The sequence below is a fragment of the Echiichthys vipera genome (assembly GCF_963691815.1).
Source record: "Echiichthys vipera genome assembly, chromosome: 5".
NCBI classification, from domain to species: domain Eukaryota; kingdom Metazoa; phylum Chordata; class Actinopteri; order Perciformes; family Trachinidae; genus Echiichthys; species Echiichthys vipera.
Window position 1 is genome coordinate 27776126 of NC_139830.1, and position 22938 is coordinate 27799063.

Sequence of the window (22938 nt, forward strand, 5' to 3'; positions counted from 1 at the left end):
CAATAAATACATCGAGAAATAGAATAAGAAAATGTCCAAAAATCGATTTTTATAAAACTGCGAGAAAGAGCGTCGTTTAGCTGAGGCGACGTCATCATTCAGCGCCCATTCAGCGGGACTGTCGCGGCATTTGAAACAGATCTACATCTGTAGCAGCACACAAAAAGGCTAATTTACACCGCGATCCTCGTCTTTAGGGTGGTCAGAAATGATCGATATGATCGAGAAGGAGTGGGGTCTAGATGCCCAGAAGAGGTCAGTTAGCTCCGTTAGCTCTCCAGGCTAACCCTGCAGCGGAAGCTTTGAATGGTTGCACTCCTGCACGGGTTTGATCAAAATATTTGTTTAATACGTTTTTTAAATTTGCAGGTTATTGGCACTCATTCAATGTTTGAGTATGAACTGTGGTAAATATTCAGTGAGAATATCAATATTTGTTTGTGCCGAGATCTTTCCATTGTCCATTCAGATCCTTTACAAGGATTTAATGCACTCCACTTCAGTAAAAGTAAAATGAAGTCCTGAAAGCAAACACACATTTCCCCTGTGACTGTTATTCTATTATTTATTATGGCATTATATTATTTCCATTAGATTATTATTAGCATATGCATGCATTGTTTTAAAAGCAGGATTGTATTGTTTTAGTTGCTTTAGGTGGAGCTCGTTTTGATTTTATTTGTATCACTGCGACTAACTATTCATTTCCATTCTCCTCCTGTCAGCTGTACTTGTACAAACAGTCAGGTAGTTTAATTTAGAACGACAGATCGGATTTGATAAGCTCTTTGTAAGATTTGTGAGAAGAAGTACAAATGCCTCAAATGTGTACTTCAGTAGAGAACTTGAGTAACAATCCACCACTGTCCATAAAACAATATGGTTTTAATAACTGCCTGGATATCCATTTCAATGTCCTTATTGCTTCAACATAGATGTTACATATGAAGTGACTGGTCACACAGGCTATATGAGACCTACAATTCAAATAAAGGTCATTTAACCAAGTTAGTTACAAACACAGCCCGTACAGCACATTGTCAGACAGTGACAGACATTAAGGGGGGCAAAGGGCAAAAATGCCCAAAGAAATATCTGAATGCCTCTAAACAAGTTGGTCCTGAGGCAAAAAAAAATTCCTTGAGATTTTGATAAAAATATCTATAATTGTTTCTGTTAGGCCAATATCTTAATCATCTGTCTTTTCCCTCCAATAACAGTCACAAACAGTGCTGTTACATATAAATGCACTGATAATAGCATCACTTTTTATTTACTTGTGTTGGCACAAGGTGGTGATTACTGTACGCATTTTAGTCTGGGCTCATTTCACATTAAACAGGAACAAATTACACATTTTTAGTAATACTGTTTCCTCCACACATTTTGAAAATGCCCAGGTTTTACAAACAGACACATGTTTCAATGCAGGACATCATATATGTATTTTATTTATTTATTTATTTTTTACAGGTTACGTGGGTCCCGTGTGCTGCTGGCAGGTTTGGGTGGTCTCGGGGCTGAAGTGGCCAAGAACTTAATCCTGGCTGGAGTAAAGGGACTGACTTTGCTGGATCATGAACAGGTAAACATGCTCAGGCGCTCTTTGCCCAGTTGCCTGTACTAGTACAGACTGGACTCTAGAAGTCTGGAGTGTTGTGGTCATTGATTGGCTGTAAGTGTAATCTCAGTGTACTTAAGTACACACAGGAGACGATTATGAAACTTAAGCTGTATTTGAATTAATGTATTGAAAATGTACTATTTTGGTAGGCAAAGTAACACAACAGGAACAATCAATAGTATCATTTCCATATGTCCACTAGATGGTGCCTGTGGCAAAGTAATGACTTTCACTTTCACTAAGGAAACAAACCAGCTATTTTGCATTCATTTTCCTCATATCACATTCTGAAGTGATCATTTAATCTGCAGCATGCATGTCTTTGATCCCTGTGGTGCTGTGAAACTAAATAATTGACACATATTTGAAAAAAACATAAATATTTTTGTAAAGAATGGAAACAGCATCATTTCTAGTGGAGATAAATGTCCACAGAATGCACAGTGTAAATGATCACATCCAGAACAACCCTCATTCTGCCGTGCGTCCCCTGTTTGTGCCCGCCAGGTCTCGGAGGAGTCATGTCGAGCTCAGTTCCTGGTTCCGGTGACGGCTCGGGGTCAGAATCGAGCCCGGGCCTCTCTGGAGCGAGGGCAGAACCTCAACCCGATGGTGGAGGTCCACGCAGACCAAGACAGAATCGAAGACAAACCAGATGACTTCTTTCTGCAATTCGATGCGGTCAGTTGAAATGAAAGTTTATCCAAGATATTCAAGCAAAGACTGGAGGACAACTTTATTCAAAATATGTCGATGTGTGTCCATTAAGAGAAAACGTGTATTTGATGTACCTTCTCCTGGGATACTTCAGACTAATGTGAGCCCCCAGTCTTGTATCACTTAGTCTGACCACTAGATGTCGCTCGTAGACCATATCGTTCATCATGGGCTGTCCTTGTTCTGCTCTGTCAGGCTCCAGGACCAAAACAAACAAAACTCACTTTACACCCCTGGCCTGATTTGGCATTGCAGCTGGTGCAATCCCAAAACGTCATTTATGATGGCGAATTTGAGTAACATGGACATTGGCCCTGAAATGGAAATTAAATTGAGATGATATAACAACTATGAGACTTTTTCATTTTTGGTTGTTCCATTGCACGGTTAAAAAAATGTGAGATTATGCAAAAAAACATCTATGATTCCCGCACTGTTGGTCCAACACGAATGGAAGCATCTTTAAACTCTCTCAGCTTTAAGGGTGTCGTTATTGTTTTTGTGTGCTGGAGTGCAGAATAACCATGTTGAGAAGATAAAATTTTGGATATTTTGCATTCATTTCCACAGGCAGCTACACACAAGCTGAATCTCAGTTTTATCCCTGCTGAGTGCATTTGAACACCATCAGAAGAATAACAGATTTTTTCCTCCTATTGTCTCGGTATTGTCGACAGTCCTCCCCCTGGGAGTGCTAAGTGAGGGTCAGGAGGAGGGAGGGTGGTACAGGAGGAAGATAGGGAAAAGTAGTAGTAGGACAAAGTGAAGTGAGATGTGGGAGATGGATGCTGGTGGGACACAGAGAGGGTGGAAGAAGAGGAGGCAGTTCAGGACAATTTAAAAAGCTTGAGTTATAAGTAAAAAATGGGAAACAGAGGGTTCTCTCTCTCTCTCTCTCTCTCTCTCTCTCTCTCTCTCTCTCTCGGAGGACGATTAAAGTGGAGCGGTTGTATTGTGGTCACAGTTTTCTGATTAGGGAGATGACACACAATAGAACAGCACACACTGTCCATCTGGGTACTTGCAGAGTACAGCTGATTGCTACTGATGTAGCTCTGTTTGCATGTTTACAGTATGTTTACAGTACAAGGGGACGCATGCAGCAGCAGTTCTCTTACATTTCTCTCATGTTTTCTCTTCATTTAATGTTAAGAGTCAACTCCAGATGCGGCAAACGTTTTTACCATCCAAATCTGCTCTGAGCTGAAAGATGAACCCATAGGTAACGCCCCCTAAACACTATATGGAGAAGGGTGTAGTGCTGTGTGCCAACACTCTGACTCATGAACTAGAGCTAGAGAAATGTCACCAACAAAAGGCTGGAAGAGGCACAACTTCAGCAGGGGTGAAATGAACATGTTGAATCAACTTAAATTTTGTTTTTCCAGAGCGTCAGTACTGGCGGCACAAGAAAATAAAAAAAAGATGTATTAATAAAACATACACAAACAAACATTTTAACACATAATAATCTGACTCCTCACCCCCCCGTCGCTTTGGTGGTTCATTTTAGTTTCTTGCAAGAAGGAACAGAAAAAATATGTAAATAAAATCATGAATTCTGATTTTTACACATTCAAAACAACTGAAAACGTTTTTATTCTTAGTGATGACTGTTGGTTATAAAAACAGTCAAAAGCTCTTGAGATTTGATTCACACTGATGTCACTTTGGCAACACAAACAGGCTCACTGCCATCAGACTCAGGTTTGCATAGTTCAATTGTGAATGGTGCATGGAAATACCTAAAGACAAAAGCACAAACAAAAACACAACCATGCCTCTTATGAAACGAGTAATATTGTTCTCATATGGCTAATATGTCCGTGTTGATGTAGGACTGCATGGCTCATAGTAAGATTCTCGTTGCCCTTTAATGCTGAAAACAAAGTGCTTTCCTGTTTTCCCTCCCATCACTTCCTTGTTGTCCTGATTCTCTTATCACACGCTTGCTCTGGGTCAAATAATGCTCACAAATCATTTGTCGGAAGGGAAAAGTTGGAGGTTAGTGGCTGATGTTGTGTAAGAGAAGTTCTTCTAAAGTTGTTGTACTGGGTATGAGAGATGAAATTGGGGCATTTAGTTTTACTGGACCAATGGACAGTGTAAATATTTGGAAACACTGGTCTGCTTGCTGCTGCTGTGGGATGCTACTCAGTGATGCAGTATCTGTCTTATCAAGGGGTTTGGGGTGTGTTTGACTGGGCCTGCAGGATAAGGTGGACCCATCCCCACCGGTCAGTTGTTTACAGTCAGACACCAGCCCACCCTGGTTTTTACTGTGGCACACTGTCGCTGTGTTGGCTTTAGTTTTGTTGGGTGGTTTATTCAGGGAGGACTATTGCCAAATGCTGATAGCTGGTAGCTGATCAGACAAAGTAAAATGTGTCAGACTGTCCCTTGGGGATTAAAAGCAGGACAACAATATCGTTTGATATTTTTTTGTTATTGCAAGCCGTTTTAGTGTTATGTTAACGAATGGAAATGAGCAAATAACAGAACAAAAACAGTGATGGGGTGGGAAAAAGTGCCACGCAGTTCAGTTTCATATGTTTTCGTTTTTAGAGATTAAAGGTGCTGAAATGTAGAAAATACAAATCCTGCAGTACATATCTAGACAGTATTTGTTGACGGACATATGGAAGGGTGCAGACACAAGTCCATCTCTGCACAGGGTTCCTACACAGTATGGAAAAGTATGGAACTTAATGTGAGTAATTTCCAGGTCTGGATAAGTTTGGAAAAAGGGAAAAGAGTATAGGAAAATGTTTGTGTTGTTTCCAGACTATTATCGCACTTTCTAAAATAGAGTATAATAAAACAATACATTTTATTTATAGGTGCCTTTGTGAGCACTCAAGGAGACCGTACATTTGTTAAAAACAGTGCAACACAAACAATAATAATATAATAATAAAAGTATACTGTATTAATATATACAAATCAAGCACAAGTTTACTAACACAATTTAGCTGACCTTTTGATGATTAAGCTGGTGATTAATTAAGCGGGTGTCTGGTTACCATGGTTACCAGGGTCGATGCAAGTTTTCCCAGGGCTGGCTTCATGAAGAAAAATATAAAAGATGGTTGATAAAGTCACCACAGACACAGTGGGAAAATAAAGATGCAAACTATGCTTGAAATCTTTTGACATTGCCAACATAGGGAGGTGGCAATTTGAAGCCATGTGCAGGGGGAAAGCATCCATTCAAACGGGTTAAAAGTTGGATTTTTGGGGATTTTGAAATGGTACCCTGGTACCCTGTCTACACATACAATGAAATATTTGCAAAGACAAAAAAAAAGAAAAAAAAGATCTTTGTCGAGTACAGTGTCCCTTCCTTTTTTTTCGGAGTTATTCGGCTCATTTGGATGGAGCCTCTCAAACACTATTTGTTTCACAGCCTCTCTGATCAGAACGTCCACTGTTTGTGCTTTTGCCTCCCTCAGGTGTGTCTGACGGGCTGCTCCAGAGACGTGATGGTGCGTGTCGACCAGCTCTGTTCTCAGCACAACATCAAGGTCTTCTGTGGGGACGTCTATGGTTACTATGGTTACATGTTCTGCAACCTCGGACAGGAGCACAACTACGTTGAGTAAGTGGTTTTTTTTAGTCTGAATTGGTGACACATTGGTTACATTCTTCACTTGATGGAGCTGCTGCGAGTTAAGTGATTGCTCATAATCACTGCAGTAGATATTAATAGTAGTGAAACTAACAAAAGTGTCATGATATTTTTGGCAGAGTACCATAACTTTAGCCCCTTTTGAGGGGATCAGTATTATAGGGGGAGGTGGGGAGTAATATATTTACTGTTTAGAACACCTTGGTAGCCTAATGGTAACAGTGCATACCACATAAACCGTAACATCGCTGGTTCAGTTTCAGCAGAGGTCCTTTCTAACATGTCTTCTGTAGGCGCCTTGAACAGGCTGTGTAAAGGGGCTCATATGATGCTGCAGCTACAATACGAATGACACAGCTGCTTGTGAATGTAATGTACAGACAGTGTAGAGACAGTGTTTTGCAACAATGTAGGCAATATTTCTCTTCACTCTCTTTTTAGGGAGAAACCAAAACTGGTGAAACCGACTGGAAATTCTAACGATGGTCCAGAGGCAAAGAGAGCCAAAGTGGACCCCAATGAGACCACCATGGTGAAAAAGGTAAATACGTTGATCTTTAAATCATGGGAGACTATATTTTACGGAATAATATATACATATATATTTCATTTCTACCAACCTGATATAAAGAACTCATAATAAACGTCATAATCCGTATATAAAGATCAGTGGTGGCACAATTTCTAAAACAGCATTATTCCGACGGTACAGCCTATAGGCCCCATAGGGACATCATGGTGCATTCAGGTGGCTTTGAAAATTCATGATGCATTCAGGTCCACCATGTAAACTCTGAGAAACTTATACTGTTGTTGTCATGTAACCTTCTACCCTCTAGTGGCTCTTATTGTGTTATAGCTGTTACTGCTGGAAAACAATTAAATGGCATCTTGACCGTAAAATTTGAAAGTCAAATCGAATTGTGGATTTGGAGACTTGTGACACCCAAAATGAAGATAGTTTCCATTTATTGCCTCAAGGGAACAACCGTGTGGGCCATAAATAAAAGGACTTCCTTTAACTGGAGGCTGAAGTAAATCTTAAGCTAGGAGCAGTGAAAGACATTACCGACAAATTCACCTTTGATCACTTCTGAGGTCTGGTTGTCTTCTTCTGCTTCCTAAATGAATGCAGTCTTTCTTTTGTATTGCTTTCTGTTCATGGTTTGTAATCATCCCGCAGACATATAGATATTAATAGAATCCACACAAATCCAAATAAATTGCTTTCCTCAATAAAATGACCACCATTTTATTCATCCTAAAGATGAGTGTAGAATGAACCTCTGGTTCACCTCCTATTGACATTACTTTTTTCAATCCAACCAATCAGACAGCCAGTTTCTGCACTCTGAAGGAGGCTCTGGAGGTCGACTGGACAACTGAGAAGGCCAAAGCCGGGATGAAGCGAACACCAGTGGACTACTTCATGCTTCAGGGTACATAAAGAATCTTTTATAAATGTATGCGTTGTTATGTGATGCTAAAGCCCAGTTCAGACCAAAGATTTGCAACAAAACAGTTTCAGACCATCGCAGGTGAAAGCTGCAGCGGTGTGAACTGAGCCGTCTCGTCCTGACCCAGACCGGCTGATGTTGTCGCCTGCGATTCAACTTGTCAAATCACCAGCAGCTGGTTTTAGAATGTAAAACACGCCACCTGTTTATACAGCCAATCTATCCGTGTCTCAACGAGCGTGAGAGAGAGAGAGAGAGAGAGAGAGAGAGAGAGAGAGAGAGAGAGAGAGAGAGAGAGAGAGAGAGAGAGAGAGAGAGAGAGAGAGAGAGAGAGAGAGAGAGAGAGAGAGAGAGAGAGAGAGAGAGAGAGAGAGAGAGAGAGAGAGAGAGAGAGAGAGAGAGAGAGAGAGAGAGAGAGAGAGAGAGAGAGAGAGAGAGAGAGAGAGAGAGGAGAGAGAGAGAGAGAGAGAGAGAGAGAGAGAGAGAGAGAGAGAGAGAGAGAGAGAGAGAGAGAGAGAGAGAGAGAGAGAGAGAGAGAGAGAGAGAGAGAGAGAGAGAGAGAGAGCCCTCTGTTTCCCATTTTTACTTATAACTCAAGCTTTTTAAATTGTCCTGAACTGCCTCCTCTTCTTCCACCCTCTCTGTGTCCCACAAACATCCATCTCCCACATCTCAGAGAGAATGAGAGTTTAGTTTGTTTGTTTTTTCTTGAGTATAAAGTCTAGTCGACACAATTATCAGTTAAATGAGAGGTAGAGTACACGAGAGGTCTTCTGACATTACTGTGTAGGAGGCAGGACACAAAAACAGAATTTCCATAAAGAGAACGGATCAATTATGACAAAGAATCCCGAAAGGTCTAAAAAAGAATAGAAATTTGAAACTGAAAATGCGTAGGAACCCTGCAGTGAGACTGAAACACATACCATGAAAATGCAAAGTCACTGCTTTAAACTCATCATTGCACGTGTACGGAAAATTCTGTCCACACAGTTCGTTAAATGTTATTCTAGAGAGAAGGGCCGAGTGTTTAATGTCAAGCTTGGCCAAACCAGATACTGGTTGGGTTTAAAAAGAAAATCTGCAACCGATTTAGATTTTGTCAAATTTAAGCAACAATTTGATAGAGAAAAAAAAGAATATTGTCACAATGAGTTGCACCGATTCACACAATCTGTGAACTATTTAGGAACCACCACCCAAAGGACCTCTGTGACCCTTTAAGTAAATCTTGAATGTACCTTCCTGTTTTTCAGGTTATTTAAGGTGTCTGATGACCTTCTCTTAGGAGTTGTTATTGCCCCTCCCGTCACCTGGCGCTGCACCATCCCCACACACTACATGCTAGTTTCCATCACAGGCTGTCCATGGCCAGTCATGTGCACTGAGCGTAGAATACAGAACAGCCAGACACCTACGCCACAGGACGACAAGCATACAAAAGCAGGAAATAACCACAACCTGGGTACTGGGTGCACACTTAATTTATGAAAACATTTCCGCACATAAATGTAGTCAATAATGGAAATTAAATTATTCTTTGGTAGAATGCGTTTATCACAAATGATCCTCTTTTGAAATAGTCCCTTTTTTTGTTTTACAGCCTGAAATGATAATACATAAAAAAATATATTTACCCAGTGTAATTTACACATTTTGCCTTACAACATTAAAGATTTTTTTCCCCTAAATTTATGAAAATGAATACAAAATGAAAAACTAAAATAGCAGGGTTGGAAAAGGGATCAGTCCCCAGATGTATTACAATCATTATTTAAAAGAAAAAAATTGTTTTCCCATTTTTAGAGATAGGTGTCTCCAGAAGTGTTATTTAATGAGCTGAAAAAAAAATCTCCCTCTCAAGCTAAATAAAGTCTTTAAAAAGCCTCTTAGATCATCAGTAAACAGGTCCGTTTTTCTGAAACCCTGAAAAGTGGACTTTTTAGAGATACGTGGTTCTCACAGGACAGCAACACTACAAACATATGATGATCTGATAGAATCTGATGCATTGATGCAGATAAAACTACCCAACAGTTTATAAAGGAGTTCAAATGAGCTCAACCTGAAACATCTACAGCAGGAAAACACAACATTAATGCAGCAGAAATATGAATCCACAAACCTCAGATATAATGGAACATTAAAGAATGTTTTAGTGCTCAATCAATAAGTTTACTTTTCCTTCTTAAAGTAAAAATTTGCTGGTAATACGTATTAGTACTTTTACTGAAGTAAAGGATCTGAATACTTGGCTGGTTAATTTGAGGTGTTTACCAGCCGTTGTGACCTTCAGTGTAATAACTCCATATTCTGAAACTCACTGTAGCCTCGCCCTATCTTCAGTCTGATTTCTGAGTGGAAATATAAATAGTTGTTGTTATTTTACTTAGTGAATGTGAGAAAAGAGTCACTGTTATTATTCCTTTGTTGTTTCTATAATTGGAGCCAGCGGTTGTTGTTTTGGGCGACCGATGAGGAAGTGGCTCTTCCTCTGTTACAACTGCTTCCTGTCTGACTAGAAACAGTCGTGCGTGTGCGTGTGTGTGTGTGTGCTATATAATTCATTTTTTAAATATAAAGGCAGCTTGACAAGACCCACAGTAACGGAAGATATTTCTTGTTTATGACAGTATATAAAAATCAAGAATGATATAAGTCCTACTCAAAGACATGTCCTGCTTTGACAAAAAGATGTTCATTTGGCAGAGCTGGTAGGAGAACATGAACTCTCTCACATGTTGCTTTAATATATGTAAAGAAATAGTGTGTGTTTGACTTAAATCTGCAGACTTATTACGTAGAACTACTGCATGTGTAGGTCTAGAGATACTAAGGTTGTTCCATCCATGCACATTAATTATATTCTGTTATGAAAATTGTTTTACTAGCAAAAGTTTCACTGAAGCGCGAAAGTTATGAGTGTGTGTGTGTGTGTGTGTGTGTGTGTGTGTGTGTGTGTGTGTGTGTGTGTGTGTGTGTGTGTGTGTGTGTGTGTGTGTGTGTGTGTGTGTGTGTGTGTGTGTGTGTGTGTGTGTGTGTGTGTGTGTGTGTGTGTGTGTGTGTGTGTGTGTGTGTGTGTGTGTGTGTGTGTGTGTGTGTGTGTGTGTGTGTGTGTGTGTGTGTGTGTGTGTGTGTGTGTGTGTGTGTGTGTGTGTGTGTGTGTGTGTGTGTGTGTGTGTGTGTGTGTGTGTGTGTGTGTGTGTGTGTGTGTGCGCCACACTGATGGAAATGGCCGTGGGAGGACTCCACTTCCTCATGTGGTTTAAGTTAATGGACGAACAGGAAATATGGGGGCGAAGTGTCAATGTGTGCGTCTGTGTGGCACTGTTGAAGACGTCTGTTATTTGAAATATTGCGTATGACCGAATAAAGTGCAGTGCTTGCTTTAGATTTTTTTCTGTAGGTGTCTGTGCAGTCTGTGTGCACACTCTTAATTTGATGTGGGGAAACATTCGCTTAATCGGATGAGATGGGTCATGGTGTAACCACATACAGATCTTATCCTGTTTCAGAGACAAGATGTTGTCTTTCCATAAGATGATAATTCACTATGAAAGTCGTGATGAAATTAGAAATGGCAATAGATTATATGGAAAATATTGCTTTACAAAAATGGTTTTAATCTGTTTCCAGCCTCTCAACTGTCTTTTACTTCTGTTCATGTTCCTGCTGCCTCCTGCTGCCTCCTGCTCCCACTTCCCTCGGTCTCTACAGTTCTGTTGAAATTTCGTACCGACAAAGGGCGTGACCCCGACCCACAATCCTTTCCAGAGGACAGCCAGCTCCTGAGACAGATCCGCGATGACGTCCTGGAGGCCTTGGCAGTGAGGAGTGACCTACTGAATGATGACTTCATCAGGTATAAAGCATTTTCAGTCAGACACTGAATGGATACTTTGCTCAGATGGGAAATGAAGGCTGGTGTGCAATTCAAGTGAAGCTCAAAGTTGACGGCAGGATCCAGCAACATTTACTCACCCGCAACACCCATAACAGCAATATGTCCTGTCGGAAATGTCCTTAAGTTTTAATATAAAGACGTTGCATGTGGTTCATTAGGTTTGCACAGCAGTGGGTGACGCCTGTGGGATTAAATAAATAAATATACACTAGTGATGCGTGGATCGGCTCTGACGCCATTCAGACGCATGTACTCTTTACCCGCCAACAACCCAAATTAATTATTTTTCAATCCCTCTCCCGGTCTCTGTACGCTATGTTGCTTTTTAACTTGTGTATTGTACTGATGCATCAGTATTTTCTTTAACTACTTAATTTATTGATAAGAGAGGCTGCTTTCAGTACTTGTAAACCTTTCCCTGCGCACAGTTAGGTCACTGCAGCAAATATCATGGGGCATTTAAGCAGCAAAACTAAAATCTGTAGTTAATAAACTTGACAGGAAAAATATCTGAATAATAATGAAGTTACGCTGCTGTACCTTGTGTGTAAATGTGCACAGTTACTCTCTTAAAGATCCTGTGTGTAACGTTTTACACGTTTCAATGGTGTTTTGTTGCAAATGGGTGAATGGGTTCTTGCGTAACTTAAAAAAAGAGACCTTTACCGACTCTCTTGGTTGCCTATAACAGCCTATGGACTGACTGCTATGACTGTTGAAGGATTTGGGATGGATTTTCCTGGAAACGTTTTGCACACTTCCAAGCTCCTCGTCTCTCTGCAGCTCGCCTACAGCCAACAGTGATAGATAAATGGAATCCGCTAACGCCGAAAAATGAACTGTCAGAATCCATGCGCTGTTTTTCCGTTTTACATTCTGCAGCGGCGGCCCTGAGATGAACTTAAAGTTGGCAGCGGCAGGTAGTTTGACTTAGCTGGTCAGAGATCAGACCCGCGGTGCTGGGGTTCAGGCTGGTAAAAATCCAAACATTGACACGTGAAATCTAATGTGGTTTCAGCTGCTGATGGAGTGTGCGAGCATGCATTCAATAACAGCCACTGGTGTCGTCAATGTTACTTTGTCCCCAAAGTCTGTGGTCTAACCACTTCCACACTAGTGTTTTGAGATCGAATAACTTCCACATTTACACAGTTTACCTTCATCTGTAGGACGGGGAAATTGCCCACTGATTAACCCAAACATCTGCACTTTCATTGTCAATGTAGAGCCGTTTAGTTCAACTCCGCCGCTGCAGTAGTGACGCCACAATGCATAACTCAGCTGGCACACTAGCAGTGCTCCAGGCGGGGATTTTTTTCTTACATTTAACTTTCTCAGTTTCTTATCAACATCTATTCTGTGTAGTCACAGTGGTACATGTTTGTCTGCAGCTACTGCTTCTCTGAGATGTCTCCAGTGTGTGCTGTCGTGGGAGGAGTTCTGGGACAGGAAGTCGTCAAGGTAAGCATGTAAATGTAGACAATCATATAGGAGCTTCAGAACTCCAGGAAACTTTGTGAAGAGGTCAATGTTATAGACTGATGCATCTCATGATATTCTCTCTGCTGTAGTAAATAATGGAGATGGCCAGTCTGGTGTGTGAGGGAGTCTACTGACAGGTGGCCACTCAGCTGGTTTCTGGGTCAGCTTCAGACAGATGGCAGCAACTCTTCACTGTGTAGAATTGATTTTCACTGTGATCACCAGTGAAAAAAAGAATTATCTTGGCAGATATTCCTTTCATAAATGTATAGATGGAGGAAGCGATTCTGGAGAAAGATTTTTGATATTTGAACTCAACACCCAAACAACCGCTCCTCCCATCAGTGCTCCTTCAGAGCGTTAGCATGTGCCAGATTTACCGTCCCTCTCGCTCTCACTGCTTTTCTCTTTATACGTCCATGGCCTCTCCCCTGTCCTGCGCACAAGCACCAACGGAACAGGGTTGTGTGACTCAGTCCGAGCCTCTTTGTCTGTTTCCCATTCACAGAGTCAGGGCTGGGTATGAACACTGGACTTTCTTTCATTGCACACAGAACGGACAGCTAGCTGAATGTGACAAAAGGTGTCTCGATTACTTATTTGATGTCTGTAAGTGCCAAAAAAGCGGATGATTTTGCACCGGAATTACACTTTAAGGGACGCTGGCTGTGCTCAGAGGTATAACGGGCTTGGTCGTCCTGCATTTGGAAGATCAGCGGTTCGAACCCTGGCTCCTCTGGTCCGCATGTCGAAGTGTCCTTGGGCAAGATACTTAATCCCAAATTGCTCCCTCTGCTGCACATGGGTGTGTGTATGTGGTTTATGTAATGGCTTCTGCCATCGGTATATGTTTGTGTGAATGTGAGAAGTAGTGCAAAATGCCTTGAAATGCATGAATGCTGAAAGCTTTATGAAAGTAAGTAAAAGTTAATTAGTGTGTCCTGATGGGATTCAGACCTTGTATGGTAACTGAGGTCGTTAAGATTCATCTCACAGACGAAACAGTATCATTATTTAATGCACCCCGGTAAAGAGAGCGAGAATGGGCTGTTTCTTCAGTGCATGACCTGAATAAAATCCACTGAGCCATTTTTTCTTCTGAGCTGTTTGCACAGTGACCTGAGGCTGAGGTTAACAGGAGTTCAGGTCAGGATAAGTGTGTGTGTGTGTGAGGGAGAACGGGGGGAGGGGACTGACTGTATTATCATGGCACAAGGCCAACCCGCTGTCTCTATGATGATGATGAAACGTACTGCAACTGATGTCTCGCCGGGTGAATCTGACTGATTCTACTCACGCACAGAAAACTGCGCTCACCCGCTGGACTTGAAGTGTGACAGACGGGGTTGTGTGGGTCTGCATACTCTGACAAAACTGGAAAACTGGCATTAAAATGGTTCTTTCTGGTTGTACCGGTTAGTACATTGAAACAATCATTTAGCTCACAAATATTTCGGGGTGTCTACACTACTTTTCAAAAGTTTGGAATCAGTTTTTATATTGTTTTTCTTCTTTCCTTTAATAATGTCTATTTTAACAGAAATAAAACCAGTATAATTTAGACACCGAATGTATTATTTGCACTTTAAATAGCATTAGTGACCCTCGATCATTATTGAATGGTGACGACATGAGGCGACCACTCATTCAAAACAACGATAGCTCTCCTAACGAAGTAAGCGTAAATGCTAAAAGAGCATCAGTTTTATCAGAGCTGGAGAGTTTTTCTTTATTGATAGAAGAGAACAACACTGAAGGCTTCTCTTGATGGAAAAGACGTTTTCTCTCTTCTCCTGATTGACTTCAGTGAGAGTTTGATTGACAGGTGGTTCATCCAATCACCTGTCAGGTATGTTTTGAAAGTAGCTGCCCTCTCCCAATCTGTTTCTAATGACGCCTTCAGATGGTTGGTTCTGTGTAACCAACCATCTGATGAGTCAGGTTAGTTTCTTTGACCAATGACTGCTGATTTCTCTTCTTATTCAACTCTGAGGATCTTTGTCTGTTTCTGCCCTTTTACCTCTCAGTCTGGTTGAACCATTGTACAAATGTACAAAACAAACCCTTCAAACTGATAAACCTCTATTTGTAAAGAGGAATTTCTACAACATAAAAGCATCAAAGACTGTTCAGAAATATATACACTATATTATATATATATATATATATATATATATATATATAATTTTTTCTTCCAAATCCCACACTGCGCTTCCCACAGGAGCACAGTGGGGAGTACTTTTTGTACCTCCTTGTGATGTTCCATTTTCTTACCCTCTGTTGTTGATGAATAAAGTTTTCTTGAATCTTCTTGAATATAGAATATACCTGACTTGACTCTTTTTTTTTGTGTGTGTGATTACAAACCTGTGAGCATGTACATTGTCACTATATGACCTCAACGGTACAGTAACACAGTGTTTTCTCTCTCTGTGTGTCTTTCCCTTCAGGCTCTCTCCCAGAGAGACGCTCCACACCGGAACTTCTTCTTCTTCGATGGCCGTAAAGGCAACGGCATGGTCGACTACTTTGGACCAAACTAACAGTTTTACACACAAACACAAGTCAGCAAACGTCTGTCTTTTTCCTAGTTTGTTCCGACAGTTTATTTATATCAGTCCTCACTCCACTTATCAGTCTGCTGTTCCATTTTTTGCTATTTGGACTCAAGTAAAGATTTCTTTTTTTACATTTGCTAATAAAACATTGTTCAGTAAAATGATCCCACCTCAGGTCTCTGGCTTTATTAACATTATTAACAGTAACAAGCACACCATATAATGCTTGTATATCAGAGTTCGGTGATGAATGTCTGCCATGTGCAGTCACAAAATTTAGCCGTACTTTTTATGCTGCATTCATGTACTGCTGGATTTAAAAAAAAAAAAAAGCAGTCTCTAATTACATCCAGGTGAGAATAGCCTTTGCAGCGTGATCTGGCTATTTCCACCTTACCTCTCATCCACCGCCTCAAAGAGTGACAAAGTGTCTGTAGTGACTAGTTGGCCCTGTGCTGATAGTCATGGTGTATGTTGAAGAGTAAAATTGTGTCCTTGACGCACATACCTTGAGTTGTGTATTCATTGCTTGCTTCTTTGTTCCTCTGCTTCTTGTCGAGGTGTTAGTAATTGTGTAAATAACTTACACTAGCTTTTGTTTTCATTAATTGTGTGAATCATTCATATTCTGCCTTTGAGTTACGTGCGTGCATGTGGTAAGATCTGTTTTTCTCTCAGCCGCTCAACCAACACGCTCCCACCACTAAATTAGGTGACGTGACCATCACTATCAAGTTACCGCCCCCTTGTGATGTCATATACCAATACACAAAGTATCTAATTTAAGCTTTCAAAAAATAAACCTAAAATAACACAAATGGCTCCAAAACTGTCGTATTGTGATAGCTAACTGGGGGTGAGTGGAATAAACATTGGACCTTCACCCAGGAGACCCTGGTTAGAATCCAGCCTTATACGTAACTTATTATTTGGGCAGTTTGGTTACTACTTGGTATGGGTGAAAATAGCATTGTTGGCTACTGATACCTGGCTACTTTGATTGGATTGCATTGGGTGAAAATAGCCTTTGCCTTAAAAAAGCTACAACCATTAAAACATGATGGCCTTCAATTATGTACTGTAATTATGTAAAAACAGTACATTTTGAAGGGAAACAATGGAGATATTTGGCTCATTAAATCTAACTTGCTGAGAATATCGCTTGTATTTGTACAACAAAAAAGTGTGGTGGATTCATGTACAGGCAGTCCATATCCGTATGACTGTATTTGGTAATAACCTTTCATGGCTGTCTCTGTGACAGTGCAACATTCAAATGACCCTCAAAGTGTTTTCTGTCCTGTTCCTCCCAAATAAGGCAGTAACAACAATAACAAAAGAGCATTGCAAGAGGGAAAACCAGCAGGGTGGTCCCCTGTCTGACCTCAGCCCTCGGGAGTGCAAGTAGTTGAACCTGTTCTTGTGAAACCTGAACTGCAGAGATGTGTCTTACTGTACGTGGAAAAAAACTGACACATAAGATTCTCTGTGAAAGCAGTGTGGGTACTGAGTCATCCTGTTTTTGTTTTTTTTAAATAGTATCATATTATGTGAAGGGTTTTTGCAGCTTTGGAATGCTATTTTTGATATTTTCACCACTTTACCTTGCCGTCAGACAGCCCTTTATCACAGAACCGACAGGGAAACCTGCACTCTCTTCAAAGCCGCCAGACTCGCAAAGCACAATAAGTGGCAGAATTGAAGTGAATCAGTTTCATTGTCTGGTCATTTTACAACTGCCAGGTCTCATTCCAGCCTTGTTTAATATGAACTCCAGTACAGTTTGTGTACCGATCACATGTCGCTCCACATGAAATCCTAAAATGATCACTACACCAGGGGTGTCAAACTTCTGGCGAACTACTGTCCTGCATGTCTTAGGTTTCTCTCTGCTCCAACACACCTGATTCTAACGATGTACTCGTTATCAAGCAGTGAAGCTCCTCACAGGTTTGAATGTCATGTGTTGGAGCAGGTAGAGCCCAAAAACATGCAGGTCAGCAGCTCTGCAGGAGCTGGGTTGTGAATAAAAAATAAATAATAATAGATAAAAAAAGTTGCTATCCCTATTTGACAGAATTTGTTACTTTTCAGATTAAGATGTGATCATTTTACAACAGTACAAAAGTTCAAATAAGACATTAATGCAGCATTAATAACAATCCAATAGTATAATAGAAATGAATGATAAAGTATATCGCCCATGTGCACACTGGGAATTCTACAGACAATGAGCTTTTCTAGTCACACATGGGCTCATTTGGATGCTGACTTTGTACTAGGGGGAGCTGGAAGGGTAAAAATCCACTTAAAGCCAATCTAATTTCCGATTTGGTCATGTGCGTTCTCACAAACATGTCAGGTAATGTCTAGACAGTTTGGGGTTTGCAGTGCATGCGTGAAAGACTCATTTGGGGTATTTTTCCCTTAAAAGACTTGCCAGACATCAAGCACCTGTCGAGGCTTTTATTAATGTGTTACATTGGCCAGCAGAACAGGTGTTTATTTATATTAGAAAAAAAATGACTATCACTTATAGTCTCTCATCTTCAACCGCTTATCCGGGGTCGGGTCGCGAGGCAGCAGCTCTAGCAGGGGTCCCCAAACTTCCCTGATGATATAGTTAAATGGTCAAATATCAAATCAGATACATTTTTTTTGTTTACATTTTATGATGCATAATTTGTTTCCTATGTTGCCCCTTGTTGAATGTATGTACGATAAAGAATCTATTTCATTTTGTAACTTTACTGCAATAAAGTGATGATAAAAAGATCAAATCACTTTATTGGATGGAGACTGTTTTGTTCTGTAATCACATACTATTTGTATTCTTTATTTTGAAACACGTTGTTTGAAATTGTAAATGATGCATTATGCATTTGTTATGTTTCTCTTATTTCAGTGTTTAATTGTATATAAAACAAACCAACAATATAATACATGATAAAAAAACAAAACAATAATATACTAAACAAATGTGAATCTTAGGAGTCACGGCCCTTTCTGTAACTGAATGATGTATGTATCCCTGCTGTACTGTGTGAGAATTTATTTAAATTAGAATAAGACTGTGTCCGGGTTCACTGTAGGTTTAACTCAGACAGTGATAGAGAACAGAGAGAATGAGAGCAAAACGGATAATACCCATAATAACTATATAGTAACACAAGTAAACTTGTTGAGTGGTGTTTACAAATGTCTCAGGACTGTAGTGCAGCAAAAAAGGAGTCTTGAAATGAAAGCAGAGGAGCTGTTAGGCAGGACAGGGTGCCACTGCTCTTTTCCTGGGATTAGCAAAGAAGATTAATTGTGTCACATCCCTTTAAGCTCATTCTGCCCCTTTAATTAAACCCAAACTCTTATCTGCCAACACACACATTCAGTGCACTCTACATGCTGACTCTACTCTGCTTTACTTCTCTGGGATTTTTATTTCTTTAATTTTTCTCTCTTTCTTTTATGTCTTCTCTTGTTCTTCTCTCTCTCTTTCTGTCTCTCTCTCTCTCTCACACACACACACACACACACACACACACACACACACAAATCCCAGCCCTATGCTCCTGCTGTGTGGTCACTCTCTCCACTTAGCAGCAAAGACCAAGTGCCTGTTGTTGCAACCAATCAGATCCCTGATTTAACCCTGCGGACTGTGTGATTGGCTCATTCTGCAGAGGAATTTAACTGAGGATATGTAGTCCCAATACTGCCTGTTGACTCAGTAACAGACGAGTTTGTGTGTGTGTGTGTGTGTACGTGTGTGTGCTCACCAGGAGGTCCTTCCTATTCCTTATAAACTGAGGAAATCTTGCCTTTGTTTATCATGTACAGATTAGCGGGGCTACAACTGTTAGTAGTTGTTTTCAATATTAATTAATCTGATCTCAGTTCATTTAGTAATTGTTTTGTCATATAAAGTGTCATAAAATGGTAAAAATGTATTATATTTTTTCACAGAACAATGTGCCATCCTTATGTTGTTTTGCACATGTTTACGGTACTTTTGCATATATTACTATTGTAAATTTGTATATATACTGTTTTATGTACTTGTTTTATAGTTCTGTTTTTCCAAATATATAGTATTTTGTATGTTTATATGTTTGTTGTTGTGTATAGCTGACGTTTAATAATTTCCCCTGACCGTATTTGTTTGGTATTTGTGTTTTCTTTTTCTGTACTGATGTTGATGTAAAGAACTTTGTAACCTGTGTTAAAAATGCTTTATTTCATTTATACATGTATGTTTAAGAAAAACATCAAATCCTGAAATACGAGTTAATTCATTTTCTCTCGATTGACTAATTGTTTCAGCTATAAAGATTAGAACCATAAATATAACTTGGGAATCTTGAGTTCATGTTTAATTTTCATTTTGATCATCATCATTATTATTTATTTTAACACTGAATGCCTTTATTAACTGTGGTGGAATAAGTACTAAGTACTAAGTACATTTACTCAAGTATTGCACAGCTAATGTAATCATCTGAGGTACTTGACAAGTATTTCCATTGAATGTGTTTTCTACTTCTCCACTGCATTGAAGTAGAACATATTGTCCTTTTTACCTTATTACATTTATTTGATCACTTTTGTTCCCTGTTACTTTGCAGATTTGAATTTAGAAAACATGATTATCATGATGTGTGTGAGGATCATGAACTGATAATATAATAACACTGTATCAACTGTGCAATACAAGGGTTATTCAAGTTCTCTTTAAACGCATTGAGGGCATATGGAGTATTTTTAATTTTTTTTTTGAAGATTATTTTTTGGGCGGTTTTTCAAGCCTTTATTATATAGGACAGGCAGACAGGAAATGGGGTGAGAGAGAGGGGGGGAGACATGCAGCAAGGGCCGCAGGTTGGAGTCAAACCCGCGACCATTGCCTCAAGGACCTTCAGCCTCTTTACATGGGGCTCTAACCACTGTACCCCCGGCCACCCCCATTTGGACTACTTTGATGCACGTCTTGCACCAGATTGTCATGTTGACCATCATTTGTGTGTGTGTGTGTGTGTGTGTGTGTGTGTGTGTGTGTGTGTGTGTGTGTGTGTGTGTGTGTGTGTGTGTGTGTGTGTGTGTGTGTGTGTGTGTGTGTGTGTGTGTGTGTGTGTGTGTGTGTGTGTGTGTGTGTGTGTGTGTGTGTGTGTGTGTGTGTGTGTGAGCAGCAAGTGTCTCTTGACCTTGTATCTGTTTATCCGTGCTGCTCTCCAGATGTGATGGACAGACACACACATGGGTGTCACACCTGGCCACAGGGCGGCTGCTCCACCAACATCTGTTAACATCTCCTGAGCAGCGTCATCACTACATAACATCTACACAGTGACAAGTTCATCCCCAAAATGAAAATCTTCATCTACTCCTGTGGTTCTCATTGTATAGGGGTGGGATCCTTTAGTAATTAGATTTATTTACCGTGTATTTAAGATTCTACGTTATTTATTTTACACGATAGTCACTGTAGTACACTTTTGAGGTACTTGTACCTTACTTGAGGATTTCCATTTTCTACTGCATATCAGGTAAATATTGTACTTTTTACGCCACTATATTTATTTAATAACTTTAGTTACTTTACAGATTCACATTAATAATGCAACATATAAATCAACTAATAAACATGAGGCATTATTTTAGGTTAACACTTCATTGATCCTCTAGGTGAAATTCACAAGCTACCAAATTCCACCTTTACCAGCTGCAACATTAAAATGACGAAGGCAATAATGCTTGAAAAAACTATGATGTAATGATGTAATATACTGTATATTGTTCTGAAAATGGGCCAGTCTCCTTATTGAGTACTTTTACTTTTGGTACATTAAGTATTGATGCTGATACTTTTGGACTTTTACTCCACACAACACACACTTCTGTCTAGTGTTACACATAGGACACCGAACGAGTGGAATAGTTCTCCTTATCTTTATTGTATAAAAAAGAAAAAAGTACAAAATTCATGTAGAAAGTTTACAATAGAAAAAAAGTTGAAAAACAGCAACTGCATGTGACTGACACTGATCCTTGTTGGTGGGAGGGGGGCGAGCCCTGATCCAGGACCAGGTGATGACAGTAAGCACGGCTAAAAGCACTGCTAGCAAACCGATCTAACAATATGAATACACAAGCAGTAAACCAGTGTCTGCTGCAGCTAGCGTGGCTTGTTCTCTGTTTAGCATCATGCTAGCTGAACACCCGCATGTATCATTATGACTTTATACATAAAGGCTTTCAGAAATGTAAAAAAAAATGCCATGCTACAAACGTACAAAGGTGTAGCTGAGGCCAAGTGAGTGGCAAAATGAAACCTCCACAGCCAATCCCTGTTGAATTTTTAAGTACTGGAGGTGGGATCGCGTCAATAGTGGTTTACGTTTCAGTCAAATGTTTCTGAAATTAAAGTTGAAATGCTCAAATAAGCGGGCACTTTAATCTAAAGTACATTACAGCACATGCATGTATTTTTTAGCATGTGTAGCACAGTTTTAAATTTACATCAGAAATACCCAGGTGATTTTCAATGACACGGTTTCAGCTCAGTCAGTTAAGGGAATTGCAAACAGTCTGATTTTGTCTTCTTTGTGCTTCTAAAAGGGAGAATACTTGTACTTTTCCATCTCATCTGGGAAGCCAATACATCACTTCCAGTATCTGGAGAGATCTGGTTTCCAATGTTTGCTTTATGGCCCAAACCTTTGTAAATCATAATAAGACCATTGCTTTGAAACATAGTACCGTTTTAAATAACTGAGACTTTTTTTAGCACAAGCAGTGGACAAAAGGTACCCATTTCTAAAGCTGGTAACATTTGAATTCTTTTTGTTATGATGCATCTACTTTCAGTGTGTACATTAACAGCTTTACCTCCAATTGTATTAAAGCTCTGTTTTAACAGTTGCGACTCAAGTACGGCTTGATTCATAGTTTTAATCAGGAATGAAAGAAAAAAATAAATAATACATTACATAAAAAATGAAAACCAAAAAAATAAGCTACAAAAAGGCTACTTTCCAAAATAAATTATGCTCTTCATATGAGCAATTAAACATATTGTCCCAAACTACAATGAAAATAATCGCACAGCCGAAGGGGTCAGCTTTACAAAACATCATCACATATTTTTCAACAATCAAAAGATCCAAATTATATATGTTTCTTCAACTCATGGAATATCATCTCAAATCCACTGGATTTAAATTCAAACTCGCTCTGCTGTTGCCAGTGGCCGCTCAGAAATACAAAAAGATCTCCCAAACACAGCGAACTCTTCTGCTTTGATAAGTACTTTAAAGTCCATCGAAAGTTTTGTATTAGTTAAGAGTGATCTTCTGTAAGAATATTTACAATTGGTGAGAGAACTATAAACACTGTCGACACAGGCGGGCAAGGCCCTGGGAGCTCCCAACACTGGCAGAATGAACAGAGACAAAATGCTGAGCAGAGATGAAGCTATTTCTGTCCTTGAATGACTTTAAACCATGCTGATGCTGGAGCATCTGGTAATGCAAATTACACTGCAAACGAAGCACTTGAAGAGTGTATGTGTGTTTCTT

At 39.9% G+C, this 22938-nt stretch overlaps 1 protein-coding gene across 1 annotated transcript; it reads left to right on the forward strand.

Annotated features, from left to right (window-relative positions):
• Positions 1-217: 217 nt before the first annotated feature.
• Positions 218-15786, forward strand: sae1 (SUMO1 activating enzyme subunit 1; the record flags this gene model as incomplete). Its single annotated transcript, XM_083913339.1, has 9 exons — positions 218-255; positions 1474-1585; positions 2132-2305; positions 5794-5939; positions 6411-6510; positions 7303-7408; positions 11144-11288; positions 12722-12791; positions 15263-15786. 9 exons carry the CDS (start codon positions 218-220, stop codon positions 15353-15355), a joined length of 984 nt encoding a protein of 327 aa, XP_083769465.1. The 3' UTR covers positions 15356-15786.
• Between the last annotated feature and the right edge of the window lie 7152 nt (positions 15787-22938).